Source organism: Anolis sagrei, chromosome 1, assembly GCF_037176765.1.
Source record: "Anolis sagrei isolate rAnoSag1 chromosome 1, rAnoSag1.mat, whole genome shotgun sequence".
Taxonomy (NCBI): Eukaryota; Metazoa; Chordata; class Lepidosauria; order Squamata; family Dactyloidae; genus Anolis; species Anolis sagrei.
Genome location: NC_090021.1, coordinates 246,365,760 through 246,387,457, shown reverse-complemented (window position 1 = coordinate 246,387,457; position 21,698 = coordinate 246,365,760). Strand labels below are relative to the sequence as shown.

General features: G+C 39.1%; 1 protein-coding gene across 2 annotated transcripts in view; it reads left to right on the top strand.

Annotated features, from left to right (window-relative positions):
- The window catches only part of OSBPL5 (oxysterol binding protein like 5), a 222,325-nt gene that overhangs the window by 197,608 nt on the left and 3,019 nt on the right, over nucleotides 1-21,698 (top strand). For both annotated transcript variants that reach the window (XM_060768257.2, XM_060768266.2), the window contains exons 9-20: nucleotides 5,541-5,757; nucleotides 8,357-8,541; nucleotides 10,229-10,310; nucleotides 11,286-11,384; nucleotides 11,502-11,598; nucleotides 13,169-13,267; nucleotides 14,177-14,274; nucleotides 15,248-15,337; nucleotides 17,716-17,852; nucleotides 18,809-18,994; nucleotides 19,211-19,346; nucleotides 20,572-20,689. In XM_060768257.2, the coding sequence (XP_060624240.2) occupies nucleotides 5,541-5,757; nucleotides 8,357-8,541; nucleotides 10,229-10,310; nucleotides 11,286-11,384; nucleotides 11,502-11,598; nucleotides 13,169-13,267; nucleotides 14,177-14,274; nucleotides 15,248-15,337; nucleotides 17,716-17,852; nucleotides 18,809-18,994; nucleotides 19,211-19,346; nucleotides 20,572-20,689 (1,544 nt within the window). The remainder of the gene's footprint in view (nucleotides 1-5,540; nucleotides 5,758-8,356; nucleotides 8,542-10,228; nucleotides 10,311-11,285; nucleotides 11,385-11,501; nucleotides 11,599-13,168; nucleotides 13,268-14,176; nucleotides 14,275-15,247; nucleotides 15,338-17,715; nucleotides 17,853-18,808; nucleotides 18,995-19,210; nucleotides 19,347-20,571; nucleotides 20,690-21,698) is intronic.

Sequence of the window (21,698 nt, the reverse complement as noted above, 5' to 3'; positions counted from 1 at the left end):
TGGGGATGCTTTTCTTTTAAATCTAGTAAGCAGTCATGTGGTGTTAATATCTGTGGGGATTACAGTTGAAAGTTTTATCCACTTTGCATCATTTTGATACAAATACAATGCTTTATATTCTTTTGGGAGGCAGGGGAAAAGTCTCCAAACTTGGAGAAATAAAGTAGTAAAGCAAGTATCTTCTGCCAGTTACTGCAAGAATGAGGGAAGCATCAAGTACCTTTTCTCCTAGTGTTAACTGGACAGCAAAACATAAACCTGCCTTCCAAATATTGCTGGAAAACAACTCCCAAAGGTTTGTGTCACCCCTTTGTTTTTGTTGGGAGATTGGTTCTAGGACCACCAACGCCTCAGTGGATGTTCAGGTACCTTATATCTTTTTATTTATTTGCTTTTACATTTTTATTTTATCTATAGAGTCTCATCATCATTCTGTCAGCTTGTTCAATCCGGTGAGATTTCATCCTTTCCTGGGAAGAATTCTAGGCTGGGTTGCTCCATAAGCAGATTTCCATCTGGGACAGGACAGGAAGCCTGGATAGAAAAAGGCTGAGATAGTAAATAATTCTCCCCACGCTCTCATTTTAGAAGCTGCCGTTTTGCTTGCTTTGCCTCCCTTCATGCACATGCCTCTTTTTGTCCATTCATTGCCTGGCAGACAGAGAGAAGTATGTGTTCCACCACCTGAAGTGGCCAAAGGAAGGGAGAGAGGGGAGGCAGAAAGGAAGAGCTTGAGAGAGCACTTGAGGAGCACACACGGTTAAAAAATTCAGAGTGGTTAGTTGGACCCATAAATGAGTGCCAACTGTATATCCAGTGGCGAGAAATACATTTCAACCATGTCTGGAGGATCATGTGTTTCCTTTGGCCCAAAGCTTACAGCTAAGGGAAAAAAACTTGGGTTTAATCTCCACCTAGTGATGAAATATCTGAAGGCACACCACAGTCATTAGGCACATCTGAAGAAACTGTTTGAATCATAGTAGTTGTTATTAAGGAAGTTCCAGTTCATTTAATCAAGGTAATCATACACTTTAAATCTATACCAGACATGGGCAAACTTCAATCCTCCAGGTGTTTGGGGCTTATTCTCACGATTCCTAACAGCCAGTGGACTTTTAGGAATTGTGAGATTGGAAGTCCAAAACACCTGGAGAGTCGAAGTTTGCCCATGCCTGATCTATACCATGTTTAAATTACTGCAGGCCATGTATTGGTGCTTTTATTGCTATAAACTTGCAGAATTCAATGATAAGTAAAGACATGCATATGACTTCCACATGGTCAGTTCCCACATATGTTTTCAGCCTAGAATGCTTAACGTACAGCTATTTGACAGTGTGAGTCCATCCTAACAGCTGTGCAGAGATGACTGTGTACCTGTTGGGTTGTTGTAGGTTTTTCGGGCTGTATGGCCATGTTCTAGAAGCATTCTCACCTGCATCTGTGGCAGGCATCCTCATAGGTTGTGAGGTCTGTTGGAAACTAGGAAAATTGAGTTTATATATCTGTGAAAAGTCCAGGGTGGGAGAAAGAATTCTTGTTTGTTGGAGCTAGGTGTGAATGTTTCTGATGGCCACCTTGATTAGCATTTGATGGCCTGACAGTGTTTAGGTGTGGCTTGTTACTGCCTGAGATAATCCTTTGTTGAGAGGTGATTGGGTGTTTGTCTGGAGTTCCCCTGTGTTTGAGTTTTGTTCTTTATTTACTGTTATAATTTTAGAGTTTTTTAATACTGGTAGCCAGATTTTGTTGATTTTCATCGTTTTCTCCTTTCTCTTGAAATTGTCCACATGCTTGTGGATTTCAGTGGCTTCTCTGTGTAGTCTGACATAGTAGTTGTTAGAGTGGTCCAGCATTTCTGTGTTCTCAAATAATATGCTGTGTCCAGGTTGATTCATCAGGTGCTCTTCTATGGCTGACTTCTCTGGTTGAAGTAGTCTGCAGGGCCTTTCATCTTCCTTGATTCGTGTTTGGACAACACTCAATTTGGTGGTCCTTATTTATTTATTTATTTATTTACTTTGCTTATATACCGCTGTATCTCAAGCCCGAAGGCGACTCACGGCGGTTCACAAACAGTAAAAACAGTAGAAACAGCAGTGGTTCCATACAACATATAACAATTGACTTAACACATTATCCATAAATTACCAATAAGCAATTACAATGCACAATTATTACAAAAAACAAACGTACCCAATCTTCTCATCATCCAAGCGTAGTCCAGGTTCGTCGTCCATTGTTCCATTCCTATGTTCCATTACCAGATTGCACTAAATTACTCAAACGCCTGCACAAACATCCAGGTCTTCACCTTTTTGCGGAATACCATTAGAGATGGTGCTAGTCTAATGTCCGTAGGAAGGGCGTTCCACAGCCGAGGAGCCACCACCGAGAAGGCCCTATCTCTCGTCCCCGCCAGCCGAGCTTGAGAAGCAGGCGGGATCGAGAGCAGGGTCTCCCCGGAAGATCTCAAACTCCTGGTGGGTTCATAGGCAGAGATGCGGTCAAATAGGTAGCTTGGGCCGGAACCGTTTAGGGCTTTAAAGGCCAACGCCAGCACTTTGAATTCAGCCCGGTAGCAGATCGGTAGCCAGTGGAGTTGGCGCAACAGGGGGGGTGTATGCTCCCTGCGCTCCGCTCCTGTTAAAATCATGGCTGCCGAGCATTGGACTAGTTGGAGCTTCCGAGCTGTCTTCAAAGGCAACCCCACGTAGAGAGCGTTGCAGTAGTCTAAACGGGATGTAACCAGAGCGTGGACTACCGTGGCCAAGTCAGACTTCCCAAGGTATGTAGACTTGTCCATAGCTGCATGGTATATGGTAGACCAGTGGTTCTCAACCTGTGGGTCCCCAGGTGTTTGGGCCTACAACTCCCAGAAATCCCAGCCAGTTTACCAGCTGTTAGGAGTGCTGGGAGATGAAGGCCAAAACATCTGGGGACCCACAGGTTGAGAACCACTGCTGTAGACTCCTGCAGAGGTGAAAGGATCCCTCTTGTCCTTTGTTGAATGTAGCATTTGCTGGATTTTCTTAGTGGGTCTGTAGATAGTTTGTATGTCGTGTTTCCTCATCAGCTTCCCTATGCGGTCAGTGGTTCCCTTGATGTATGTCAAAAACACTTTTCCTCTGGGTGGATCTTTGTCTTTACTCTTGTGGCTTGTTCTTGGTTTTGCAGCTCTTTTGATGTCTGAGGTGGAGTATCCATTGGCCTGTAGAGCCCAGTTTAGGTGGTTCCATCGTCTTGGAGGAGGTGGGGTTTGCAGATTCTTTTTGCATGGTCTGCCAGGGCTGTAATGTGTACCTATTGCTGAATGTATGTGTGAGCTTCCTAAAGTTAAAGGTGTCCTCTCTTGTCTTGTTGAATTTAGATCACTTCCCTGTTATTTCCTCAGAATGGGACATTGAAGATATTTTTCACAACCGAAAGAGACCATAATATATATAGGCTGGAAATGCCAAGGGCATAGTATTTCCAATTTCTGTGTATGGTTTTTTAAGCTGGGCTGTGACTAATGCTGAGAAGAAAAAATACGCTCATTTGATTTGTGGTACTGGAGAAGACTTCTGCAGATACCATGAACTTCCAAAATGATTAATTAAGTAAATTTTAAAACAAATCAAGACTGAATTCTCCCTAGAAACTGAAATTACAAAACTGGGGCTATTATAGTTTGTTGTACTTTAGGGATATTGATAGCGTGGTAAAATGGCTTTCAACACTGACATTGGCATTTAAACTTGAATTGTAATCTTTTACTACATATTCAGAGGTATAATATATTAGGATCAAAAGAATACATCACCATTTTTTCTCAAAAGAAAAGGACAACTTAGCTAATACTAATGGGCAGTGGTCCAGTGAAGGACAGTAATGTACTATAATGATGTGGTTTGGCCTACTGCCTGAAATCCCTTAACTTGGTTAACGTCCAGTGAAACAACGTCATAGTAAAGCTTTCTCACACTCTTTTGAGAGGCTAATTTGTGAGAACAGTTATTACCAGACACATATTTGCAAGCATCATTCATCTGTTCTCATTTCTCACTTGGAGGATTGGCCTTAAGAATCAGTAGAATTTTAAAAATGTAGCAAAATAATTGTGTGGGATCAGCAACAATGTGTTTCTGCCTTTCCCTAGCTTGACCTTGTGTATTAATAACTATTTGATTGGTCAACAAAGGAGCCCCCCGTGGCACAGTGGGTTAATCCACTGAGCTGTTGAACTTGCTGACCAAAAGGTCAGCGGTTCGAATCCGGGGAGCAGGGTGAGCTCCTGCTATTAGCCCCAGCTTCTGCCAACCTAGCAGTTCAAAAACATGCAAATGTGAGTAGATCAATAGGTACCTCTTTGGTCCTCCATGTAGTCATGCCAGCCACATGACCTTTGAGGAGTCTACGGACAACGCTAGCTTTTCAGCTTCGAAATGGAGATCAGCACCACCTCCCAGAGGCGGACATGATTAGATTTAATGTCAAGGGGAAACCTTTACCTTTTAGTCAACTTGTATATGGAGAATCAATCAAGATGTCTTTAAACAGGCCTTATCACAGTTAAAAATATCTTTGCCTAAACTTTCATTGAGAGCCTGCAATTCTCCCTCTACTGCAAACTCACACGTCTTGATTTGTGTCCCATGGGTTAGGTTGAACCATCAGTGTCATTTACCATATATACTTGTGTATAGTAAGTTTGGGAGCCAAAATTGTAGATCTAATATGGTATGTGGATAACTTGAGGGTCATTCCATGAACAAGGGACAGCAACAGCACTGCTTCATGAGACCATTTGCCCCTGACCACTATCACTGCTGTTTTCCTGCCCAGGTTTTTAAAAGGCCACAAGTGATGCAGCAGCAGAGAGACTCAAAAGAGTTTGTGCTTTCTTGTAGGTTCTCCCAAGATGGACTAAGCTTTCACCTTTTACCTTTCAGTTCCGAGAAGGAGAAAGTTCCTTTTTCATAAGAGTTAAAGTTCAATTTAGGCAGTCCCCAAAACATGAACAAGAAAGGTTCTGTAGGATCATAGCTTGAATTTGTATGTAAGTTGGAATAGATACATTTCTTAAGTAACTCCAGCCAAAGATATAGAATTTTTATCTTTTGACAGCAAAGGGAAGGGTTAACACCCCTGTGGCATTTGTTTTGCTGTCTGTGCCCCTGTTCAGAAGATTTATCCTCACTTTCTGTCCCTGTGATAACTGGATTGTGAAAAAATGGCTTTTTATGAAAACAATGATTGGTGATAAAGCTTCAGTGGAGACACTTTTTCCCCATGATAACTCTTCCAAAAGTGAATTTCCCTTCCTAGGGGTAGATTTCTCTCATTTTCTGTTGTCTCACCCTCATTCTTAACTATGAGTTATATATGAGTTGGATGTTTGTAACTCGGGAACTGCCTGTACTTACATTGACATATGGATGAGTTGACCTGAGTTTTGGAGGTTGATTTTTTTGACTGAAATTTCTACATGATTTTATGCAGTAGTCTTTAGAATTTTTGAAACTAAGATGTTTATTATCATTTGTATTTTTCAGCCTCAATGAGTCAGCTCTGGAGAACCACCACCTTGAAAATGATGCCTTTTCAGACAAATCTGAGAAAGACAATATTGAAGAGTCTGAGAATGAAATGCACGAGAACAGTCGGAAAACAAATGAAAGCGAGAGTGATCAGTCTGAAATCCATGGGGAGTTGTCCCAGGAAAATAAAGGAACAACCTATTTAGAACAGAACTATGAAGAATTTGGGGAGGTAATGACAGCTTTAACCTGTCTGCCCATTGGGTTTATCATTGGTCTGCCACCTCCACTCATGCTATTACAATAGCACTTTTTTTTTTACTCCATATCATTTTTTTTTTCAGTTCTTCTGTGGTCAACTTATGCTGCCATAGTCACCTCATTTCCAGTGCTACTGCTTCACTAATGCATTCCTGTGATAACTGAGAGCTGCAGCCTGAGGATATCATAAAGAACTGAGTAGCACTTACAAGGCCTTTTGCCAAAAGGCAGCAGGAGAGGAGTTATGGCTCCAAGAATGTGTTTTCTCGGCCAATTTAACAGGGCTCGTTCTAATGACTGGTGCCGATTGCAGTAGTTTTCTTTCTCATTATTAATGAAAAATGAGTGGTTAAGAGGCTACGGGACTCACTAACTAAATGGTTCTATTCTTACTTGGAATTAAGTCCCCCTGTGCTCTTCTGGGCTTACTCCCTTAGAAGTGTCTTTAGGATTGCAATCTACGTGGCTGTCCTGATAGATATATCTTATGGAAATAGATTTTTCTTCCTGTATGGATCATTATGTAGCATGCAAGTATAAACTCTTCTTAGGCAAAAAAATTTACTGTAAATGTATACTTTTAGAAAATTTAAATCCTTCTTATACATACATTATCTGCAGTTGCCAAACATGATGTATGACATTTGGAGACAACTGAAGAATAACAATTTTCTGAAATGTAAGGTTTCTAACAAGAGTTAATTATAGGGAGTGCACGACAACCCTATTAAAGCAACTTCACTGGCTGCCTATAAGTTTCCAGCCCCAATTCAAGGCGCAGGTTTTGACTTACAAAGCTCTAAACGGTTTGGACCCTGCCTGTCTTCGTGATTGCATCTCCCCCTATGAGCTAGTGTGGGCTCAAAGATCTGCCGGGGAGGCCCTCCTCTCACTTCCACCACCATCACAAGTGCAGTTGGTGGGGACGAGAGAGAGGGCCTTCTCGGTGATGGCTCCCCGACTATGGAACCACTCTCCCCAGCGAAATTAGGCAAGCCTCCACACTGTCCTCCTTTCATAGGGAACTGAAAACCTGGATGTTCCAGCAAGTTTTTGATAATGATTCGTCTCTAAGCCCAGTCCCTAGGTTGTCAGATAGTCCTCTCTTCTGCACTTCATCCACTTCCCCAGCCCTATGGTATGCTGTTTGCATTATCCCTCACCCAGCCCTCTAGTTTTAGCACTCCTGTCCATTGCTATTGTTCAACTTTGTCTGATGGAGCTCCAATGCATTTGGTTTTATATTTTATTTTTAATGTGTTTTATCAGTTTTTTATATGTTTTTACTTTATTTTATTTTACTTCTTATTTTTATTTTTATTTTGCTATTTTGATTATTAATTATAGTTATGTTCTTTTCTGTTGTCTGTATTTTGTCCTGATGTAAACTGTTTGTCTGGGCATTTAATGTTTGCCATATTTGTTGGAAACCACCCTGAGTTTCTTTGGGGAGATAGGGCGGTCTATAAATAAAGTTTATATTATTATTATTATTATTATTATTATTTGCTTTCTTTCTGGCTTAAACATGGCATTAGGATTTTGGTTTTGGTTTTCTATTTCCCACAAAATTGATATTTCCAGCTGGCATATAAAATGGCTAGAATTGGGCATACTGCCAGAAATCATTCTATATTATGAAAGTATCTATTTTTAAATCACTATATATGTGATTTTGGAATATTAAATAGATATAAAAGTATTATAAGTTAAAAATTTAATTTTGTTCCAAAATCATTTGATCAATGATGTTGAAACGTTTTACTTTTAAATTCATTGGGTTTTATGTGTGCAAGACCAGGATGCAAGCCCCTGTATAACTGATAAATACATTTGACAAAAGCATAGCCAGATCAATACACATCATGGCTTATAACACAACTGCAATCATTTTTGTCTATTAGTTTCCATTATCTAAGGAGAATCAATCTTAGGGATGCTGTTTCTCTTTGACACTATTTGGATTATAACTAAAGTTATAATTATAACTTTAATTGATATGGCTGATTTCCAAGGAATCACATTACTCTCATTTTGAAAGAATCAATATTTAAAAGAGGTCATTTCCCAATAATCTAACGCCCTTGGAGAAAGGTAGAGTGTAAATCCAATAAATCAACTAATCAATGCATATTTTTGGAAGCACTGTCAATAATAGATATGAGGAAGATGCTGCTTTATTTTTTGGTTAATCTGAAATAAATTTAATGAAAAATATTTGGGAGAAGACTGTAGTTATATACAGTTATAGAACATTATTGCCGTTTAACTTTCATAACGCCACCCTATGAAATCCTGGGATTTTTAGTTTGATAATGCACTTAGTGATCTCTGGCTGAGAAATTAAAATGTCCTTCCTTCTACTACATATCCCAGGTTTCCATGGGGAATTGCGATGGCAGTTAAAGTGGAATGTGGCACTATCATTGCGTAGCCTAAATGGGCTCTAGCCCAGCTTCAAAAAAAATTGTGAATTTCACTGGCTGTACCACTAATTAGATATATCCAAACCTTGTCACAGTTCTTGCGCAGCATTTTGGTGTAACCTAAGGATTTCTCCTTTTCTTTAGACAGGTGAATGCTCTCAAACAGAAACGGTATCTGACGAAAATAAGAGCTTGATGTGGATCCTTCTGAAGCAGTTGCGGCCTGGCATGGACTTATCTCGCGTGGTCCTTCCCACTTTCATCTTAGAGCCCCGCTCCTTCCTCAATAAGCTCTCCGATTATTATTATCACGCCGACCTACTTTCCCAGTAAGCAGAGCTGACCAGCTTTTCGATGATGCCGAGCACATCTGTGCACAGATGTGCAAGAACGTCAGCCTGGCTGTAGCTGGGATATGTGTGTGCTTGAAAGGTTTTCTGTTGTAATACATAGGCTCTCAGAGTTAATCGGTGGGCATAGTAAATCAGGCCAGAAATCCACTCTGCTGACCTTTAGTCATAGAGCTGTTTACGAGAGTTGTGAGGCTAGTTGAAGGGGGGGGGGTAATGAAATAATCTGTGGTGGAGTTTATATTGCATGGTTGCTATAGTGAACAACAATAATTACATTCCCCTAGTTGTCCACTGTGTAGAGAGGCTCGATTTATGAGATTTATGGAGAAAGGAGCAAACAGATAGGTGAGTTAAATTCTGAATAATATTTTGAGTGCTATTTCCAGATAGAGACCAGAATCTTGTATGGAAGTTACATCTTCATAAGTGGACTTAAGTACACAGAAATTAGTATTTGGGAGTTCTGTTAAGTTCACATCCAGTAGAGAACTGAGTGGAGTTGGCCAAGTGTGCATTGCAGAACGGGACCAATACACATTATGACTGATGGACATGAGGATCCAATGCCTACAGGGCACCCCTGCTGTTGTCCAGATATGCATCTTTGCAATACACTTAGAGCTCTGCTGATGAAGATAAATACATCCATTGTCTTTGCAAGCAGCAATAGGGCACAAAGATGAAGGCTCAGAGCTTTGTCACATAAAATGATGCACAAGCTAAAATGAGACTTTTTAATGAAAAGTATTTTTAAAAGTCAGGAGTGCAAAGGTTGGATCTAATACAGTAGAGTCTCGCTTATCCAACATAAACTGGCCAGCAGAACATTGGATAAGTGAAAATGTTGAATAATAAACAGGGATTAAGGAAAAGCCTATTAAACATCAAATTACATTATGATTTTACAAATTAAGCACCAAAACATCATGTTTTACAACAAATTGAAAGAAAAAGCAGTTTAATACATGGTAACATTATATAGTAATTATTGTATTTACTAACTTAGCACCAAAACATTGCGGTGTATTGAAACTGCTGTGGATCCGGGCGGGAAGCTGATTGTGTTGGATAATACAGACCATTGGATGAGCGAAAGTTGGATAAGCAAGACTCTACTGTATAAAGAATCAAGAGGAAAATATATCCAAACTATCTGCTATAAATATCAGTGGACCTTGTGTATGAATATCCCACAAAGGTTTATGCAAGTGACATTTTAAATATTCATTGAATGCTCATTTTGTAAGAATTGGGGTTGTGTTTTCCTCCTTCCCAGTTCAGATGTATGCACACCATCCAATCCAATTTGGACAGAAACACAATTCAAACCCCCATACAATTATTTTAAGGTCAGGATTTCAGGATTACTCCAAATTGTTTCTGGCTATATTGTTCTACTTCAGAACCAAATTGAGGTGGTTCAAACTAAGTCAAACCAGTTGCATAGCCTTAAAAAAAACAAATCATGGTTGAATCCTAAATTGTATATTGAAAATGCAATTAAACCAGCCTGTTAAATACTAGGATACCTATCTTGAATTTGAAAACTTTAAGGGATAATTGAGAATTTTCACAATGTGCTCTTGTTGATTTTTTTAAATCCTTTTTGCCTTTGGTGAGATATTATTTCTCTATGACATGGCTATTATTTTTCTTCCCATAGAGCTGCTCTTGAAGAAGACCCATACTGTCGAATCAAGCAAGTCTTGAGATGGTACTTATCGGGCTTTTATAAGAAGCCAAAGGTAAGGCAATACCTCAATCATATTTGAAATAAATATTATTTATTTTGAATCATAAATATTTGAATCATATTTAATTGCATCCATTTTGCCTTACATTTCCGATGTCTGAGATACAATTATGCTCTTAAACAAATGTTACCATCATGAGCCTACAATTTTTCCAAAATGTTTTGGGGCATGGGGATAAATGTTTTTGATTAATCATTGCTTTTCATGCTAATTAATATTCATTTTTTTTAATTTAAGAAAATCATTTTGCTTTTGCTATTGCATGGCTTTAAATCATTTTTGACTTGGAAAGATTTGTTCAGAGGGGGTTTGTTTTGTCTGTGTGAATACGTATAACCTTTGGTCTGACCTTCTTCTGAGCCTGAGAAAGTGTGACTTTTCCAGGGTCACCTAGTGGCTTTCCATGGCTGAGCAGGGATTCAAACCCGGGTCTCCAAGGCCAACATGCAAACCACTACACAGCTCTGGTTTCCTAAAATATTTGTATCTGTCCAAAGATCCCAGGGTGGTTTACGATGAAATAAATATAAAAGAATAAAGAATCATTATTTTAAAGACTACAGATATATTAAATCATCTGTCAATTAAACCAGTTCCTTTAGATCAGGCATTGGCAAACTTTGGCCCTCCGGGTGTTTTTGACTTCAACTCCCATAATTGTGGGAGTTGAAATCCAAAACACCTGGAGGGCCGAAGTTTGCCCATGCCTGCTTTAAATATATACACAAGGGTGCATAGCATTAGATGTATGTATTTATTTATTTACTTCAATTGTATACCACTTTTCTCACTCCAGTGGGGGACTCAAATGAAAATTTGTATCCTTATCTGTATTAAAAGATGAGTCCAGATGTGGCCTGAGTGAGCATGTGGAATATTGTCTTGATTCACATCAGCAGTACCTCTATTGTAAAAACTTACTTTGGGGCACTAAGCTTTAATGAGGTAATGTCCTCTCTCTTCCAGGGAATAAAAAAGCCATACAATCCTATTTTGGGAGAGACCTTTCGTTGTTGCTGGTTTCATCCACAGACAAACAGTCATACGTTTTATATAGCTGAGCAGGTAACTCTTTGAGTTTCTTGTAACCTAGAGCTAAAGTAAACATTGTGTACTATATAATAGCACAATCTGAATGAGATATATATGTGTGTAATAGTATTGTCTTGTCTTCCCATGTAGGTCTCTCATCATCCTCCGGTATCAGCCTTTCACGTCAGTAACAGGAAGGATGGATTCTGTATTACTGGCAGCATTCTTGCCAAATCTAAGTTTTATGGTAAGACATTGGGGTCACCAGTGACCTATGAACAGAAAGGTTTTGCCCTGGTGTGATTTTATGATTCTTTCGCTTCTGTCCATTGGAAAGAAATGCAAATTCTGTTTCGTTATGCTTCATGGAATGCCTCAGTGCTATATCCTGAAATTCCTTCAGTTAAAGGCAAAATTACCCTTTTAAGAACAGGAAGGCTGGGTGGTGTTCTTTCAGTGCAAGTGATTCCCCCTCCCCACCCTCCACCCCCGTTCCAAGATAAACTAAACAAATCAGGTTCTTCAACTTTCCAGCATGGGTGAACTTGAATGTGGGGTTGGTAGGAAAGTCTGCTGGAGGAGGCTGACTTGGGCCATGATGACACTAAGTCACACTCTCTCTCTCCAGACTCAAAGCAGTTTTTGTATATGCACGTGCCTTCTGGTCTCCTTTCAGCTTATGGTGACCTCATGAATTTCAGAGGGCTTTTTTCGGAGAAGAAGGTTTACCTCTGAAATATAGCCTACAGGACCTTGTATTCATTAATGGGTTTCCATCCAAGTCTAGCCAGGACTTGTTCTGCTTCAATTCCAAAACCACGCAGGATCTGATACCATATTTAGACTTCCAAAGAAGTTTTGTACAATGATATAAAATAATTGTAATTTAACTTTGTGAAATAAGTGCAATGTAAAAGCATAAAGAAAAGTGGGAACATACAGCATGAGTGAGTTAAGAAAAGGTGGACGGTCCCTCTGGATTATGCAAACAAAGAAAGGGACAAGACTGGCCACTGACAGCAACATTAGACTTGGTTATACACATACAATCTCTGCTACTGGAAACCTATGTTTGCATAAGGAGATATTCATTGTCTCTACACAACCATTGCTAGTCCAGAATCTGGGCACTACTCCACCACTTCCAGAAGACTGGATATCTTGCTCTTTCCTCTCCAACAGCCTGCAAACTAGAAACTCCCAAAAGGCTCTCAAACATAAGTTAGTAACTAGGAATCAGTCTTTTAGAGTGGTTAGAGTTTGCAAAGCTCAGAGATGGGGATTCAAAATTATACTTTCCTGAAAACTGTCTCTGGGTAACCTAAAAAAGTCATTATCTCTCTGCCTAGCCCAATTTAGTGGATTGTGTAAAATATTAAAAATGGGGTGGAGTACTGTGTGGGTCACCTTGACCTTGGGAGGATAGGAATCATAGAAATGCAACAAACAAATATATGTTCCAAAGTTGGCTCAAACAAAACTGGCGAATCGTAATACAGAGACCATGCTATTATAAGGTGGTTTCATGGTTGCTTATGCAGATTGCAGATTGCAAAATTAACTAGGGACTGATGGGAATTAGAATCATCTGGAGAAGTATGCTTTGTTGACTTTTGAAAAACAGACTGCTGATCCCCAATAGTTCCCGATAAAACCAATTTCACTTCCCTTTAAAAGGCAAGAAAGCAGGTGGTCCCTGTGCTTCTATTTTTAAAAACAAACAAACACTTGGCTTATTTATCTTTCTTCTGTCGCCCAGTTATAAATGGGGTGATCACAACATAAGAAGATAATAACCAGAGCTCTTGTTTCTACAGGTAATTCACTGTCAGCATTATTAGATGGACAAGCTAAGCTGACATTTCTGAGCAGTGGGGAGGAGTACGTCATTACCATGCCCTATGCGCACTGCAAAGGTGAGGTGTTGATAGAGCTGTAACTGCAAGTCTTCTGTTCTTTCCTACTTTGGGATTGTTTTCTTAGCATTCATTAGCAGACCCAGGATCTTCTAGCAAGTAGCAAGTTTGTGCTGAGAACAGAAAGACTTCAGAATCTAATTACTTAGTTAAATAAAAGATCAGGCTGCCAGTGTCCATCAGATTTTTATTTATTTATTTATTTATCTCTTCATATGAAGATTCAAAGCGGCTCATAATCATAAACATTACAGCGTAAAATATACAAATATACAGTAATAAAACACTATATCATTATATGTTATATATTATCAGTAGTATTATATTTAATATATTAGTATTATTATATTACAGTATTATTGTTATATATTATATATTGTATTATACCACTATATTGCAATATTATTAGTAATATTATATGCAATATATAATGTACAATTTTACTCTATTATATATTATTATATTGTACTATATTATTATACCACAATATATGTAGTACACTACCAGTATATTATACTATTACTATTATATAATATATTGCACTATATCATAAGTTGTAGTATATACATAATATATAATATACAATACTATAATATTATTAATATATATTATATATTAGTACTATTACATTACAGTGTTATTATTTCTATTTTTTTTCTTCGTAGCCTCTGTGAATACACACATATGAAGTTATTGCATCTGCACAGGCTTCAACAGAAGCTTCTCAAGCTATATTTTCAAAATTTTGGCAGTAACCCAAATATGTAAAGTTCATCCACTGTGCATACAAGTCTTATTCACTGTTCTAGTGCTTGCAAGACACAATGAACACAGTTAGTTATTTCAGCACCATATGTAATCTTTACAAAAATGATATTGTTCTAATAATTTCTTTTTCATCATATCTAGGAATTCTATATGGCACCATGACAATGGAACTTGGAGGAAAGGTTACCATTGACTGTGAGAAGAGCAATCATCGGGCGGAACTGGAATTCAAATTGAAGGTAACAAACTTTGTCTAACATTTTTAACTTGGTTTCAGTACCATTTTCCTTTCTGTTTCCTTTTCAGGGGAGGGGGGTTCTCCTGAGTTTTCTCATTGTAGCTAGTCTTGCCAGTGTTTACAATACAATAATTATGTATGAGTACAATGCATGTAAAAGGGATATCTCGAATAATATCATACGATACCTCCAATAACAGCAGATTTCAGTTCCATTCCTGAAGAGTACAAGTATCTTCAGGACAATGTATTGTCGAAGGCTTTCATGGCTGGAATCACTAGGTTTTTGTGGGTTTTTTCGGGCTATCTTCAGGACCTTTCAGGGTGGCGTTATAAAGTTGTAAACAGTGATTTGGGGGAGACAAAACTCACAGAGTCAAACATTAGGACTGTTTGAGTAGCAGAGGTAAGATGTCACCAGTCAGTCTCTTTTTCCAGCTCACTGTTCTATGACTATCGGTCGTCCCAGATAAATTGGGCATTGTATTGTGTCCCTATTGCTCTGTATACAATCCTACATTTTTAGTATCTTTTAGGGAATATGACTATAAGTACTATCATCTAGAAGGCGTGCACTACTAAATTCAATCCTGTACCACTATTTATACTGCAGTCAACCCATCTCTAAAGGCCAGAGTTCTCCCAAATTGGTGCATGCAAGATAATCTGAACAGTATGTAATCTTAACATCTCTGATTCTGCACATGAGACTCCATCAGAGCTGTCAATGAAGTGCTTCATAGCTTCATGCAAATATCTGAGATCTTCACAATCTATGTTTTGTCACATGACATAAATTAGATTAACTGAAGGCCAGAAAGAAACATCCAGGGTGTATAAATGAACTTGTCTGGATATTGAGGGCTGTCAGTTTTGCTCCTATTTGGCCTCTAGTTAATATTATTTTAGATTGGATTGTTTTTTTCTTTCAAGGCTGAACAATATATTTTTTTCTTCCCCTCTCCTCCCAACAGCCATTCTTTGGTGGCAGCACAAGCATTAATCAAATCTCGGGGAAGATTAAATCAGGAGAAGATGTTCTGGCAAGCCTCGATGGACACTGGGTAAGAAATTATAATCTTATTTGCTGACAGTTTAAAAGTGCCAGCCCAGGCTGCCAAGGGAGAGTTGGGAATAGCCTTGTGTTTCATGCTGCTTTGAAACCGATCTTCAATTTAAAAAGAAAAGGTTCTGGTGTAAAATTTATACAACCGGCAATTCCATTTACTCAGACATAAATCTTGCTGATCTGATTCACACTGCTGACTCGATTTCTGTAAATTTAACTCTCTTGACTTCAGTCTAGCAATAAAGCTTTCAGTGTGAGCCAGTTACCAGTGAAGTAATGGTTAGATCAGAGATGAGCAACTGTAGTCTTTCAGATGATTTTGGTTAGATCAGAGATGAGCAACTGTAGTCTTTCAGATGATTTTGGCTGCATCTCCCATCAGATTTAGATAGGACAGCATAACCAATAATGAGGGATTGTGCACATTGCAGTCCAAATAAATCCTACATTCCCATGTTTTATTGAAATGCTCTTTCTAGGAATCTTTAGGTGATTCTGTAATCAGCTTCAGCAGGAGTAGATAATACAGTCATGCTGGAACATCAATAAAATTCCCAGAGAAGTGTTCTTTCTGGTAATACATATATACTATTAATTAAGCTTTATACAATACCAGTAAACAAAAAACACAATAAAATTAGCTATTTTGAATTTGCATTTTCCACTTTTACGGGGTCCTGTGCCCCTAACCCTAGTTAATATGGAGAGCTGACTGTATGGTTTTAAGGAGTTGCATTTGATTAGATCATTGGAACACAGTGTCTTCTGTGGAGCCCCCGGTGGCACAGTGGGTTATTTATTTATTTATTTATTTTATTGTAGCCCGCCCTATCTCCTCGAGGGAACAGGGCAGATTCCAACATAATAAAGGCAAACATTCAATGCCTGTATAAAACAGAAGTAAAAATATAAACAACAAACAATAAAATATATTACACAATTTAAAGCAAGTGTTAAATAATAACAATTAAATAATCAACATTTAAACCATTAAAAGTCAGGTAAGATAGCATATCAAATCTGTTTCCTATTCCGTTCTGTTTAACAATGTTATAAGCGCTATTCCTCTTCATCATATGCTTGAGAGCATAGAAATGATTTAAGTTGCTTTTTAAAAGCGATTAAGGAGGGGGCCATTTTGATCTTCTTGGGGAGGGCATTCTATAGATGGGGGGCGACCACCGAGAAGGCCCCTTCTCTCATTCCTACCATCCATGCTTGAGAAAGGGATGGGACTGAGACTAGTAATGGTTTAGTAACAGTGAGGCAGCAGACCATATTTTAGTTCTTGCAGACCACTGGTGGCCCACGGACCAGAGATTGAGAACCACTGATCTAGTCCAACCCCTTTCTCTATACAGGATCTCTAGCCAAAGCATCACCAACTCCATTACCAAACCACTCTTACTATCAGATGTTCTTTCTAACACATTTTAAATTGTTTGTAATGATTAGTTAACTTACATTTTCACAATATAATGCTTATCCAGTTTCACTTACCCTTGATCAAAAAAAGATCTCTATTCTGGAAATGCTTGCAGGCCTCTCTAGATCCCCTGGTATGATTCTCTGATATGCTTCTGCTTGAAGTATATTCAAAATATAGAATTCACTATTGCCCATGGTTTCAGATATCCCAGGGTGGGGGTGGGCTTGAAAGATATCACCCATGGATATGTGGGTCATATTTATCCACCTTGAGTCACCTTCGGGTTTGAGAAAGGCAGGATAGAAATATTGTAAATAAATAAATAATCTTTTTTGATCTTTTAAACTATACATTTCATTTGTGTCTGTTTTAACTGCTGAGTCCCAGTTCTAGGGGAAGAGTGAGAAATCAATAAATAGGTTGGTTGGTTGCTTGGGGAATCTATTACTATTAAAATAGTTTCAAAATTCTGTTTAGTGTATGTTGTCATACTTGAAGGACTTCAGGGCAGAGCTCATAGTTCTTTCCCCTTCCACATTTTATCAGCTCAACAACCCCTTGATTTACAATAGTCTAAGAGCAGGCAGCTGGCTTGTGGTTACTCAGTGTACTTCACAGCTCAGTGGGAATATGAACCTGAATCATTACATTCCTAACCGCTGGAGCACACTGGACACTTAGTTCTTGAGGAACCTGGGTTAACCTACCTGCTATTTGAGAGTTTGTAAAAGAAGAAGCACATAAGATAGCTTTCTGCTCTAAAATTGTTACAATGTAGAATTTCAGTAGTGAAGTTGGTGAAATAGAAGAAAAAGTGGGTGAAAGGAAGAATGGTGCATCACAAGAGAATCAAGTCCTTCTTTCATTTACACCTTGAAGGGCTTGAGCAGATATTCTGCTGTCTTGTGCTAATGTTAAATCTTGGTTCTTTTGTTCCTTTACAGGATGGAGAAGTATATATAAATGACCTGAAAAATGTCAGCACAGAGATTTTCTGGAACCCAACCAATGAAGTGCGAAAGCAGAGACTTAAGCGTCACATTGTGCTGTTTGAAGAGCAAACAGAGTTTGAATCTGAGAGGTAAGCGAGTGGGCAAAAAGGTAGAAACCTGCCAATGGAAGTCTGAGAAATTAAAGCAAAGGAAGAAGTAACTCACAAATGTCCAGGACTTTAGTAAGAGTCCCTTAATAGTAACAAGAGAGCTTTTTTTAAATTGTGTCAGAAGCGACTTGAGAAACTTCAAGTCATTTCTGGTGTGAGAGAATTGGCCATCTGCAAGGATGTTGCCCAGGGGATGCCTGGATGTTTTACCATCCCGTGGGAGGCTTCTCTCATGTTCTGACATAGGAAGCTGGAGCTGACAGAAGGGAGCTCACCCCATCTCACAGATTCAACCAGCCGACATTCAGGTCAGCAGTTCACCCAGCACAAGGTTTTAACACAATGCGCCACCTCGGCTCCAGTGAGACAGCTGATAAGGGAGTCTAAATGGTGCAACCTCCTTCCGATTCATCCCAAGAACCAAAGAAGACAGATCTTTAAATGTGTAGCTAGTATTTCAACTTTTGTATTTCAGAACCAGCAGGTGGGAACTAGATGGTCCCTACTGTGAGTGTTTGGAAATTTTAATTCCATAAATATACACATATGTAAGCTATGATAGGGAACTTCCTTGTTCCCTGCTCTAGCCATTTATATTGCAAAGTAGTGATTGATTTTGATAGATTCCATTTTGCAAAAGATATTTGTGACACAGTGGTCCTGACTAGACCATGATCACAGTGGTGGGAGAGTTTAAATCTGCCATAATGTCATACCTGTAATGAAAGAAGGCTGAAAGGGAGGTGGAATCCCTGAACTGTAAGAATGTTGCTCATTCATGTTAATTAATATCATCTCTTGAGTACTTCTGGGAACCATTTTTAATTTAATATTGGTGTTAAGCCTCTTCCCGTTCCATTATAAAATAGTTCTACCCCATCACTTGAACCCCATCACTGTTTCAACTATGGACGCCTATTTTGCTGTTTTGATAGACTCTGGCAGCACGTGACGAGTGCCATCGGCAAAGGGGACCAGAACAAAGCAACTCAAGAGAAGTTTGTGTTGGAAGAGGAACAGAGGAGTGCAGCCCGGGAACGGAAGGAAAACGGAAATGAGTGGAAGCCACTCCTCTTCTGGCATGATTCTGCCACCAATGAATGGCATTACAAATATGAAGAGTGAGTGATTCTGGAATGTGTAATAGTGAAAAGTTCTCTATTTAGATCAGGAGGAAACATGCTGTGCTACAGCCACATGCAGCTTTTTGAATTCGAACATCCTATAGATACACATTGCCTGGTACAAACACTGGTAAAAGCTAGCTTGCAAGCATGGTATACATGATTTCTTGTAAATTTGGTAGCTTTTTTCATGTGCTTTTTTCCTTTGAAAAGTTTAAGGCCCTGGGACCCGCTGAATGACATTGCCCAGTATGAAAAGGACGGGATACTTCAAACCATGCAGAGGCACTTACCCAATCGAATGTCAGCTCACAAAAACATGCACATCAGCAACAAAGTCCGACACAAGGTAACATTGAGAAAAGTTATATTTTCCATACTATTGTATATAATCGAGTATCAGCCTAGTTTTTCAGCACATTTTTCATGCTGAAAAGCTTGGCTTATACTAGAGTGAGGGTCTTGGCAGGAAGGCATGGGACTGAAAGAAGCCCTTTGCAGGGCTTCTACCAGGTGCATGCCTCCTCCCCTCCGGCACAGCAACTGTGCAAAGAGAGGACGAGAGGAAGGCATGCAGCCTCTCCTCTCAGCACAGGAACCCAGCTGGGTTGCTGTACTGAGAGGCGAAGCTATATGCCTGAATTAATGTAATTTTATTGGTATCTATTTTATTTTGAATTTTACCAGTATCTGCTGCATATCCCACCCTAAGCTCAAGTCAGTAAGTTTTCCCAGCTTTTTGTGGTAAAATTATGTGTCTCGACTTATATTTGGGTCAGCTTATACTTGAGTATATACTGTGTTTGGATACATATAACATCCTTTTATGCCTGTTTTCTGAATGGTAGTAAGCCAATTTGCAGCCTGTGGCCTGCAATTCATTCTTCATGAGCCAGGTTTGGGAAGGTGGCAGCCCACTTACAGATTCATTAGTCCCATGACTTGGCAGTTCAATTACTATTCCTGTCTGTTTTCCAATGTTTTTGTCTGCAAATATGGTTAGTTCGTATGATATTCTCCTTCTAACCTGCAACAATTTTCCTTTCAAATTGTTAATTGTTAGGGTTAATTTAGATTATTATAGTGTTTCAGTTGAAGTGGTTTAACCAGCAGGCCAATGGACAGACTGTTGGGGCTTAGGGATGCTGAGTTCAGATTCCTGATATGAGATATCCAATTTGACTGGCTTTGGTGGTAGTTCTTTATCTGTAAAATGAAATGAAATGTAGAATCGAAATGATATTTATATCACATTGGAGGATTCTGAGGGTGGAAAAGACAAGAGAACAATTCAATGCGCAATTTACTTATATAGCTGTAATGCTAATATCCAGATTTGAAATGTCTGTTAGAATATTTAAAGGGGAAGAGATATGAAGGCCTTGAACAGGTCATTTCCATAGAAATGTGTGGGATTATTTATGAGGATTTCCACCCAGCTTCTTTCATCCTTGAGGTGATGAACCTCAGCAGCTCCCACTAAAGTCCAGGTAGTTATAAATACTTGGATGATATTTTTTTGTCTCACCCAAATCTCTGGTAAATTGACATATTTTCTGCATTGGTCCATTCAGAGGTCTGCAAATGATTGTCGACGCCGTAAAGCCAGTAATCAACCGTCCAATAACAGCCAGAACACTGAAAGTAGCTGTTCAACTCCTGAGTCCATGCAGGAACTTTCAGATGATGATGGTAAATGTGTTACAATGTTCTGATCCAGTGTGCTCTCTTTGTTTACCCACATCTTTCAGGAACTTGCCACTGCTATCCATCCTAGAAACAAATGCATTTCAGATATGTTTCTAGGACAGATGACAAGTGGCAAGTATAAATATGTGAGGGGAAGTCATAGGGAAGAGGGAGCATGCTTGATTTCTGACTATGACAGTGGCTCCAAACTACAGGAAAGGAGATTCCACCTGAACATTAGGAAGAACTTCCTAACTGTGAGAGCTGTTCAGCAGTGGAACTCACTGCCCCAGAGTGTAGTGGAGGCTCCTTTGGAGGCATTTAAACAGAGGCCTGATGGTCATCTGTCAAGGGTGTTTTAAAGGTGATTTTCCTGCTTCTTGGCAGGAGTTAGACTGGATGGCCCACGAGGTCTCTTCCAACTCTATGATTCTGATTCTATGTTGGAGTTCCATTGTCATTATTTCCCAAATTGCTCAAGTTGTAGATCTATGAAAGCCCTTTTATCCATTTATATCAACCTGTCTACCCACCTACATACCCATATTGCAATTTGAGAATTGGCAGTTGTTAATTGCCTTCAAATCAACATTGACTTATAGCAGCGCTATAAATAAGCCCACTGTGGCACTGTTTTCTGTACTGGTGGGACTACATGCTCCTGTGAAATAATAGATCATGCTGACAGCAACAGTGCTGCTGGTAGGGTCTTAATTGACAAAGAGACTTGGCAGTAGTAGTAGTGGGGCAGGATAACATTGGTGAACGATCTCTCAGAGATAATAGCAGTGACACCATAGCTAATGCTAGCTGGTACTGCACAAAAGGGGTCATAGAAGGTCTCTCATTCATAGGATCACCATAGATCAAAGTCAATTTGATGGCAGTTAACAACAAATAAGTAAGCAGATAGGTAATCAATGTACCACTTAAAAGAAACCTTTTTACATATATGTTGGAGTGATTTCTCCTCTCCTCTAGAAAGAAGAAAACTGCAAAACATGTAAAACAC